The sequence below is a fragment of the Melozone crissalis genome, unplaced genomic scaffold (genome assembly GCF_028551555.1).
Source record: "Melozone crissalis strain CALT ecotype California unplaced genomic scaffold, PUWL_Pcris_2 ptg000005l_1, whole genome shotgun sequence".
NCBI lineage: Eukaryota > Metazoa > Chordata > Aves > Passeriformes > Passerellidae > Melozone > Melozone crissalis.
The window spans coordinates 3,092,990-3,103,893 of record NW_026535783.1 but is presented as its reverse complement, the minus strand read 5'-3'; the positions used below and the strand labels follow the sequence as shown (position 1 = coordinate 3,103,893).

At 51.0% G+C, this 10,904-nt stretch overlaps 1 protein-coding gene across 1 annotated transcript; it reads right to left on the bottom strand.

The window, feature by feature from the left end:
* Nucleotides 1–657: 657 nt before the first annotated feature.
* KLF4 (KLF transcription factor 4) lies at nucleotides 658–4,665 on the bottom strand. The gene is given in 5 exon segments (XM_054286652.1): nucleotides 658–1,680; nucleotides 3,166–3,330; nucleotides 3,414–4,305; nucleotides 4,445–4,639; nucleotides 4,642–4,665. Coding segments are annotated over 5 exon segments (1,452 nt in total). The 3' UTR covers nucleotides 658–1,504.
* Nucleotides 4,666–10,904: the final 6,239 nt, after the last annotated feature.

Below are 10,904 nucleotides of genomic sequence, written 5' to 3'. Positions count from 1 at the left end.
AAATCACCAAAGATAGCTTTCAGTTGAACAAAGCATGCCTAGGCGATAAGGGGTGAGAAATATTTTCTGCATCATTATATTACTTACACGAACTGAGGGAGAAATGGCAACGGTCCCTACACAAACACTACATCGAAATTTGGACTTTAGTAGCATTCCAAAGGCACATTAGGGCATAAAAAGTTGATATTTACACTTTTGTTTTAACTACTATATTTGTTATCATCAGATGCACAAGGTCTTATGTCCTCAACAAAACTATGTCCTCTAAAAAATCATTTAAACTGAGTTACTTTAAAAATCATAAATTACAGTTTTACCCATACAGGTGAGATAAGCAGCAACTTGACATCCAGAGCAAAAACTTTCCATACACCTTTTTCCCTAAAAAGAGATGTTACATCAGCACTGCACTTACACAATCCTGTCTTTCAGAGTCTTGAGACTACAAGCATTTTGCCACCACCCCCTCCTTGCCTTGGTAAACTCAACCACCAACAAATACCTAACAAACTTCCTTTGGCCATGTCCATACACAGAAAAAAACTAGAGCAACCGTTCAGATAAAATATTATAGGTTTATTTAAAACTTATTTTCACCTTGAATATGCAAAATACAAATTCCAACAAAATGTTCATTATTACTTCGTAGTTTACAAATATACAAAATAGAAGTTTGCTTAAATTTATATTACATATTTATTATGTAAAGAACTATATAGAAAACATTTGTTCTGCTTAAGGCATATTTGGGAATAAACCATTGTACAAACTATTGCACATCGAAACCACAGTGCATTACAGACTGTCTGCATAAAGTTATTTTCTTAATAAAAAAGATAAACCAGGGTTATTCACCTGATTTAGGTCATAATTGGCAATCGGAAGATAAAAAATAGTTCCTTGTCAGATATGCAGCAGTTTGAGAACTTTGGCTTCCTGTTTTTGGTACCTCTAGAACCAACAGTCACTAAGCACCATGAAATAGGCTTTTAAAATATAATTCTGTACCTGAATTTTTCCTCCTCTTTTAACATTGTAATGGCTTTAGAAGGAAAAAAAAAAAAAAAACAAAAGAAAGTACAAGATGACATGTACATCTAATATTGCATTGAAAGGAAATTAAGGGAATGTAATTTCCCTGTGTAATATCCCCACCCTCCGAACTACATACAGTCTGTTTAACCCTGATATCCGTGACTTCCAGTCACTCCTTGGCATTCTGTAGTCCAGAAATAATTCAAGTTGGATTTACAAATGGAATGATAGAAGATCCAGTCATTGACCCCCAATGTCTTTGGTTCTCTTAAGTGTATAACTATAAAAAAAAAGAAAGTTGCAATGTCCATATGCAGTTATCCCTCTTTTCCACTCTTTGGAAGACTTCACCTCGATTATCTGTAGTGCTTAAAATGAGTTCTCCCCGTCTTGTGGAAGACAGTCCTTGTGCTGTAAATACTGAATCTCTGTGGCAGTCGGGGGAAAGATCCACTGCTTTCCCAAATCAGAAGTGCCTCTTCATGTGTAAGGCAAGGTGGTCCGACCTGGAGAAGGCTCTGTCACAGCGCTGGCACTGGAAAGGGCGGTGGCCCGTGTGTTTTCTGTAGTGACGGGTGAGTTCATCAGATCGGGCAAACTTCCACCCGCAGCCTTCCCAGTCACAGTGATAAGGCTTCTCACCTGCAAAAAAAAAACCAAACCAAAAAGCAAGCAGTGAAACACAGGAATTTTGGGGGTTTTCTGCGGCTATCACTTGTAGCACCTTCTTTCAAGCAGTCCTAGATAAATCAAAGAGTGGTCAAAAGCAATGAATTCCATGAAGCAGCTGCAAACAAACTACAAAGACTAAAAGACTGAAACAGCAAGGCTGTCTTCTCAAGATGTACATCTTTTCAAGGTGCTATGAAATGCTAGTGTCACTTAAATCTTCACAAAAATGCTCATTTTCACTGCCTTGCACACCAGGCTTCAGAGCACCTGAGTGTGTATTTTTGCTGGCGGTGTTACACAATCAAAACAGCAACCAGAAATAGCTCAGCAGACAACGTATTTAGATAATTGTAGGTCTCAAGAATGAAAAAACAGCTGGAAACTGTTTTCATTAGCTCTGCCTGATTAAGGACTCAGTCTTACTAGTGTCTTCATTATACAAAAACTACTGTCAATAGCAAGATGAGCTTCCCCAACAATTATAAACTCCCTGTCCTACACATCCTGGGGATGGTGCTGACTGGCTTGAGGCAGATTTTCTGCTCACTGCTCACTTGCCCAATTTTTTTCCCCTTTCTGCCATTACCCGAAGACATAGCTTAACTACTGCCGCACCAGTGTGTTTTCCCTTTCCCATCTCCCCTTCAGGAGAAAGTTTTGAATCAGGTTCACAACCCAGGGATTCAAATTATGCAAATTCCCAGGTTATTTAGTCACTGTTACGGAATGCCCACGCTGGCGAAACCTGTGTGCTGTACCTGCTTTCACAAGCTCAGTTACTGCAACTCTGTACTCAGCTACGAAGTTAGAGACTGGGCTCACACACACACATTTTGGGAAGATTTTATCCCAATTCTAGCACTGGATAATCGACAATTAAACTCTGCTGGTGCAGGGGGAGATGGTGGGTGAGGCACCTCATCGGCGCTGCCAGCTCAGCTGAAAAAAACCCTGCTCTACAGGGAATCTATCTCGGTTTTCCCAAAAAGGGAGTAACAACTTGTAGAGGTGCACAACCTCTTGCCCTACAGCCAACCAAGAGAGGGGTGCATGTGCAAAGCACTTCACCAGCAAAGAAAGTAGTTATCTTCGAGAGAGGGCTGCTGCCTTCTCAGAAGTGGGTGAACACAATCCGGAGCAACAAATCCCTGCCGGCTTCCAGCTACCTGCTAATTAGCTAGCCACACAGCAAGAGAGAAGGAACAAACTCTGACTTGGCAAGAAACCCACCCGCTCCCACATCTGAGTCACTCTGAACCATTAAGCAAAATGTCAAGCCAATAAGTGAAGACTGCTCAGGACTTCACGTAGCCAAGGGGGGAGGAAAAAAAAAAAGCCCGGAAACCCAGCAAGGAAAAGCCTTGTTGCTTTTAACCCCTCCACTGTCCGGTGGGGTCACACCCCGTGCCCCTCAGGCCAGGACATCCCCCTGACCCCGGCGCTGGGAGAACTAACCTGTGTGGGTTCTCAGATGCGCCTTGAGATGAGAGCTCTTGGTGTAGGTTTTGCCGCAGCCCGCATAGTCACAGGTGTGTGTGGCCGTCCTTTTCCGAGGCCATGACCGCCGTCCCCTCTTGGGCTTGGTCTCCTCAGGCAGGCAGCTCCCCGGCGGCATCAGCTCTAGGGGCGGACAGGGAGGAGTGAGCACGGCCAGCGCCCAAGCCGGGACAATCCGCAGCCCCAGCAGCACCGCGGGGACTCACCTTGGTACTGCAGCGCTCCGGGAGAGAGCTGCTCGGGCAGGAAGGCGGGGTAGCCCGGAGCCGGGGGGTACCCCGGCGGCAGCGGCGGGTGGCCCAGCCCCGGCGTGGCGGGGATACAGTCTCTGCCGCCCAGCATCTCCTCGGGCCCCAGCGACGGCGTACTCCGGGCGGGCAGCGGCCGGCTGCCCAGGGCGAAGTCGTGCTGGGGGGCTCCTCGGGGGCTGCTCCCGTGCGGCGGCGGCGGGGCCAGCGTGCAGGGCGGCGCGGCCTCCTGCTTGATTTTGGGGCACATCCGCGGCAGGGAGGTGTAGGGAGCGCCGGGGCCGTCGGCGCCGGGCGGCGGGGCGGCGGGGCCGCTCTTGGGGCTGAGCCCCGGGTGGCTGTAGTCGCCCACCGCCTTCACCACGAACTTGCCCTGCAGGCTGCCTAGGGGCGGCAGCGCGGCCGGCGCTGGCAGGTACACCGCGTCCAGGTCTGGCCGCATCAGCTCGGCCACGAAGCCTCCCGAGGGGGACACGTCGGTGATGTCGGCCAGATTGAAGGGCGCGGCGGAGCCGGCGGCGGGAGCCCCGTCGCAGCCGCCGCCGCCGTAGAGGAGACCGGCGGGCTCGGGCCGGGGCAGCGGGTAGGCGAAGGGCCCGGCGGGGCAGGGGCTGGCGGTGGGGGCCGGGGTGGCGGCGGGGGCCACCACTATGGCGGCGGCGGCGGGCTCCTGGTGCATGAGCGAGTTGGAGAGGATGAAGTCGAAGTCCAGCAGCTCATTGAACTCCTCGGCGTCGCGGCGGGGCCCGAGAGCGGCGGCGCCTTCCAGCTCCGACGGCGGCGTCTCCACCGGCCGCGCCGACAGCGCCGGCGGCGGCCGCTTCAGCTGCGACAGCTCCTCCCGCCAGCGCTGCGGGGACATTCGCACGGCTCAGCGCCGGCCGCACGGCACCGCGCCCGCCCCGACGGCCCCCGCCCCGCCCGGCCCCGGCCCCGGCCCGTCCCGCCCGGCCCCGTCCGTGTCGCGGCGCCGCGGCGCCGATACTCACGTTGCCGGGGCCCGCGGGCCGCGCCGCCTTCTCGCGGCCCGCGGCGCCCGCCGCGAAGGTGGCGATGGAGGGAAGGAGCGTGCCGCTGAGCGCCATCTCGCACTCGCCGGGGGGCTGCCTGCGGTGGGGAGACACAGCCGAGTCAGCCGGCGGCCGGCCACGGAGGGGGACGGAGGGAAGGAGGGAGGGAAGGTGGCAGCCGCAGCCGGCACCCACCGCATCCGTGCCGGGGCGTCCCGCCGAGCCGCCGCCGCCGCCGTGGTCCCGAGCGCCGGCGCGGAGCACAGGGAGGGAAGGCGGCACGGACGCGCCGTCCAGCCGCGCGGAGCCGGCGCAGCACCGCCGCCGGGGCGGTGCCGCGGGAGCGCCGGGCTGCTGCTCCTGCTGCTTCTGCTTCTTCTTGTAGCTCGGCGCTGCGCGGAGCGGGACGCGGGGCGCTAGCGGCGCCGCGGGGACGAGGAAGAGGAGGGTGAAGAGGAGGCGGCGGCCGCCGCCCGGCAACGCGGCTCCGGCACCGGCAGGGCGGCGGCGCTAGGCGTTTCCCGAGGAGCCGCGGCCATGTGGGGAGCCGGGCAAGACGGACGGGGCGCGGTGGTGCCAGTGGGGAAAGGAGGGCTGGATGGAAGGAGGGATGCGCCGGGCGCGCTCCGCCGCCGCCGCGCCCCGCTCGGCACTGCGCGGTCCTGTCGCCGCCGCTCCCTCTTATCACCTCACTTGGCGGGCGCGCCGCCCCCGCCGCCATGGCGACGGCGACAACAAACGGACATGTGGGGAGAAAGGAGGGGGACGGGGCGGGCCGGGCCGGCTCCGGGGAGCGCACGGAGCGAGCGGCGGCCCCGCCCCGAGCGCCCCGTGACGCGGGCGCGGCGGTGACGCGGGAGCGGCGGGGCGGGACGCGGGGACACACGCGCCGGGGATGCCCGCGCGCCGCGGGGGCTCCCGCACCGGCGGCGGGGAGGGAACTCCCGGCGGGAGTCGTCGGGAAGGGAGGGACGAAGGGAGGTGGGACGGAGCATCCCGAGCGGCCGCCGGGGCGCTCTGCCTGTCTGCCTTCCGCCTAGACTTGCATCTTCGTGCTATTTTTCGTTTAGTGTACTTTTAAACTTTCTTTTTATTTATTTCTTCTCTACTTTTTCTTTTCCCTTTTTTCTTTTTTACTTTTTCTTTTTGTTTGTTTTTTGGGGTTTGTTTGTTTGTTTGTTTGTTTGTTTTAATTCTTTTTTCTTTTCCCATTTTTGTTCATTTTCCGAACCGCCCCGACGGCGCGGTCCTTCACCTGGCCCACGCCAGCCCTGGGCTATTCTCGACTCCTTCATCACCGGGACCGAGGAGCCGCGGTCGGGCAGCCCCCATTCCCGGGAGTGGATGCAAGGCTGGGAATAGTCCGTAAAATAAAATAAAATTAAAAAAAAAAAAAAAAGAAAAAGAGATAGAAATTAAAACTACAAAACAATCCCCAAATTTAGCACAGCCCCGAGGGGAACCGCAAAGAACGGCCCGGGCTCCTCCAGAGGGCAATGGCGAGCCGGCGCCGCGCCCCGGCGCCGCGCATCCCCGACGGGGCGGGCCGCGTCCCGGTGCTCCGGGATGCGCTCCGTGCGGCGGGGAGCGCCGGTGTGCCGTGTCCCGGAGCTCCGGGATGCGCTCCATGCGGCGGGGAGCCCCGTGTGCCGTGTCCCGGAGCTCCGCGATGGTTTCCATGCGTCGGGGTTCCCCGGTTGCCGTGTCCCCGCTCCCCCGGCGCTGTCCCGGTCCCCCGCTGCCCCCCAGCCGCTCTCCAGAACTGGTCGGGCCGGAGGGGTGAAGTCCCAGCACTGCGTGATTTGCAAACATGAGCCCGAGTAACTTAGGATGACTAAATTAAACCCTAAAATAATAATAAAATGCCGGGCTTTATTTTGCCGAACCGGTTTTACCGGTTTTGTGCTATGAATGTTAATTATTAATAACTCTGGCGCTAAAAAGCAGAGTGTTGTATTTTTGGAGTTTTTTGTTGGTTTTTTTTTTTTTTTTTTTTGTTGGCTTTTTTTAAAATTCTGCTCAAAGTCCGTGTCCTGGCAGAGGATGTGCCAGGAACCACAGGTACAAAAAGGATTAGTGTGGGGAGATGAAGGCCGCTGAAATGCAGGACGATGCCCAGGAAGGGAAGGGAGGCACAGTCCCCGTTCAGAGGTGCAGGGCTGGGGTTCTGCTCAGCGCCCCGAGCAGGTCCCAGCTGTGACTCCCAGGCAGGGCTTGTGCTCTTGAGGCCCTCTGACAACCACTCTGAGTATCCAAACTGAATGCAAACCTCCAAACCTCCCTTCTTGCTTAGTCTCAGCAGAAAGCCACTAATGTGGATGGAGGTTTGCAGCTCTCCGAACATTTCTTCCCCATCAGTTATTTTCCTTTTGTTTCCTCTCGCTGTAAGTTTGTGTAATTTACAGATCTCCCAAGCAATGCAGCGTTTTCCTGGTCCAAATTTCAAGCTCGGGATCACTTGAGGCCAACATCAAAATTAAAATCACATCTCTTACTAGAAATAAGAGAACAAGAATGCTTCAGAAGCAGATAAGTGATCTGATATCTTTGAAATAAATGCCAGAACTTCATGGGTTCCAGGAAGAGAAGTTTTGAATATTGCGAACTGAAATAAAACAGGTTTGCTTTCACAATCATTCATTAAATTATATTTGATTGCCATGTTTCTGGATAATTCAGGCAGACACGTGTGAGGTATGTGAAGATTTCATGTTAAAAAGATGTGGCCCACTTTCATCTGAGTCTTGATTTTTAATTGTGTAGGTGTTGGCAGGGTGCTTTAAAAAGTGGATGTTTGCAGGAACTGGTAAGTCCAATGACACCTGCACTTGAACATCCCACATAAAGATCAACACATTCTTTTTCTCACTAATGAAGCACAATGGTGATTTCCTCCCTTAAATGATAAGGACTGAGATTTAATGGTCCCAAGAGTGGAAATTAAATGCATGAAGTTTGCAACTGCTCACAACTGATGCTTTCCCAGCCGACACAGCGACCTCAGTGCTGTTTTCTTAGGACAGATTTATTTGAACATGCCTTCTGTCGCCAGCTGAGCGTTTCTCCCAAGTCTCAGTTTGCTCCAAATTTCCCAATTTTCTCTAAAACTTTCCTTCCACTAACTCAGAACACAGCATGTTTCTGTGCTGTTCAAAGCTGGCTTTGGGGATTGCCTAATTCAGATAGAGAATTGCACAGAATTTGTGTCCCCTCTTGCCTTGGGATGTACAATGACATTTTTCCAGATGATGATGCTGTGCTGGGACAGAAGGGAATCTGCTGCAGCCCTGGCTGTGCCAGACTGCTGTGGCCTCTGTGTGTTTCCCTCCCTCCCCAGGTGGAAGGAGGAGGTTTATTCCACATTTACCACATCTCACTGTGGGAGTGGGGTTGCCCTAGCCTTGCCACTGCTGCTGCTCACCCATTTTGGCAGAGGAATTAGTGCCTGGTGCAAGCAACTCACATTGGTGGCCCGAGTGTAGAGCAGAGTAGAAATGATGGAGTGAAAAGCCTTAGTGTGCAGCCTGAGTCAGAATTTCTCTAAAAAACTGGTCACCTGTGTGTATAAACCACAAAAGGCAGAGAGAGAGAAGCCAAGGAAGAACACAGGTTTCTGGAGCAGAGACAGTCCTCAGGAAATGGCATCACACATTGAAAAACATCGAGAACATCAACAAGAAGAAAAAAAACAGTCAAGCCGATTGTGCCTGAAACAAAGACCAATCTGTTTATCTTGATATGTTTATTTTAAAGCTTAAGTTTGGAACTCGATTTTCAACAAACTGCCTCTCGGTGTGCACCTTACCTCACTTTGATTTGGTTGTCTGTGGGAGCAGCTGATGGCATCAGGAACTGCAGATTTTAGGAAAGGTTGTATCACAGTGTTGCTCTGGGGTGGTCAGACAAAAAGATGCATTTCCTGACATTTTTTGGGATTGCAGTGTGTTGTCACTGCAGCTTCAGGGCCAGGAGCTGCCAGGGCCCCATCTCCATTCCTGGCCCAACATAATGAAAGGGGAACTGGGAACAAATCCATGGTTCTGGGTTACATCCAATAAAATCCCTGTTGCTGATTCATCAAAAGCAGTGATTTTGCTGCATTTTACCCTGACAAGGCTTCTGGAGAGCAGGTGAAACTCGAGGAGATGCAGCATCTGGAGGGTTTCTTGTGTCCCATGTCACCCAAATCAGCTGCCAAGAGAAGAGAGGGAAGGTGTGAGAGCTCACACAAACACCTGGTGTGCAAGGGGTGCTCTGGAGAGGGGCAGTGCTGAGGATTCTCCCTCCTCCCACAGCATCTCTGCTCACCCAGCAGGATGAGACAGCCCAGAGCCATCCATGGCCACCAAACTGCCCTCCTGGGCTCTCCTTCAGGGACACCCGTCCTTGGGAATCTGCTTTTTTGTATATTCCTCACCAAGCACAGCCGAGCTCAAGCTTTATTTATCCGCTCCTGCGTGGGTTGCTTTGTTTTTGTTAAACAGAAATAAACCCCTGCTCACCTGGCAGTTATACCTGTGGGTTATCAGTGCAGAGCAAAGGGCACCCCTCTGAAGACTGGGAGCAGTTCCAGGCAGGTTTCAAGCAGCACCAAGTGCGTTCATGCACAGATGGCCCATGCACACCGGGGGTCACAGATGTTGCTGCTGAGAATTTCAGCAGTGCCCGTGGTCAGACTTGTTGTCAGCTGCCTTTTGAAAGCCTGGACATATCTTGTTGATGGTTGTGTTACTTTTCTAGGAGGTGTTTAAAAGACATGAGGGACGTGGTTTAGCGGTGGGCTTGGCAGTGATGAGCTGAGAGGTTCAGGTTGTGATTCCCACCGGATTTCCCTCAGGGTGATAACTCCTGTTGGAGATTCCAGAGGTGCTGATTCCCCCATTTAATACCATCCACTCAACCTCAACCTCACCAGCCTCTGACAGAGGCAAACACTGCCCTCACACAATTTAGCACCACCCAGGATCACTTGCATGCAGCAACTTTCTGCTTTCAAGCAATCCAAGAATTGTTGTGTTCCTTTAAAAATACCTTCAGTTGCTTATGGAAAACAAAGAGCTTTTTTATCTTTTTTTTCTCTTTTTTTTTTTTTTTTTTTTTTTTATTGAGCGTAAGCATCTTTGCTTTGATGAGTTAGCCCCATCTGCCATTGTTTTTAATGAGTTTGCCCCATCTTTGAATTTAGATGTTCCCCAAACTCTAACAATGACTTAAATGACTGTCTCCCACAGTGGGACTGGTGCAGACAAAAACTCCACAATGAGCATCCTTTTCAAAGTTCTGCATGTAATGTGGGGACACTCACACACAGCGAAGAGGATGAATTCTTGTTTATTTATTTGTTTGTGATTTTCTTTTTTTTTTTTTTTTTTTGCATGCATGAGGCTGATGGCATTGTCTTTTTCCAGACCCAATGGAGGAGTCACAGAAAAATAGAGAAGATTTGAGAAATTACCAGCTGCTGGCTAACCAGATGGTCCCCACTGATGGGTGATAGGTTTGGTATATGCTAGAAGATGCAGGGAAATGCATCTGTGAAAAGGCCAAGTTGCTCTGTGGAGGTGTCTCTGAAGAGGCCAAGAACTTCTATTACGATTAATTCATCCTTCTGCATCCTTTTTTGGGACCAGATTGTCTCATTTTTTTTCTGTGTGGCATATTTTAAGGCATTGCTCTCTCTGAAATTTGTAATTTATCTGTGTGCCTGGAAGAATAACTCTTTTTGCTGCAAGAAGGGGATTTACTCTTTGATGATTTTCTGTAGAAAAACTATGCAGAAGAGATCTTCCCCATCCTCCCTGTCCCAGCCCCTTCTCTCTCAGTGTTCCTCATCTTTTAAATAGTAATCTTTAACTAATTATCTGTCTCTGTTAATAAAACTGAAGCACCTTACTACAGATTTGGCTTCCCAGAACATTCCCAAGCAGTGGCAGTTTAAAAGAAATTCATCCCTCTACTGTAATTCCGAAATGGAGCAATGTCATTAATGGACCAATGTCTTCACTAATTTAATTTTTCTTGTGGTTGCTGAAGCTGATGGGAGCAGAGAGACTTTGGCACACCTGCTCTGGTGTTCAGTGTTTCTTTTGCATGTAGAAAACCTGGCATTTTGCTGCTATGGAAGTTCTGATACTGCAGAAATTCAGGTTTCAATACACACCAAGTAAAATTTGGCTGCACTCCTTGAGGATTTTTCAAACCTTTCTCCCTGATTGAGCTCTGAGGTTTTTTTTTTTTGAGTAAAAGTGGTGCTTCTAAGGAATGTAATTTGAATTGATAACATGCTTCCTAGCAAAGAATTAAGGTGCTGTGTAGGAGAAAAATAGAAAATATAGGAGAGAGCTGCTTCTTATATGTAATGCATTTGAATGTGCATAAGAGAGCTTAGCAGCAAAGTGCTCCTGAGTTTAACCAGGAGTATTGCAATTAGATTTGTGCT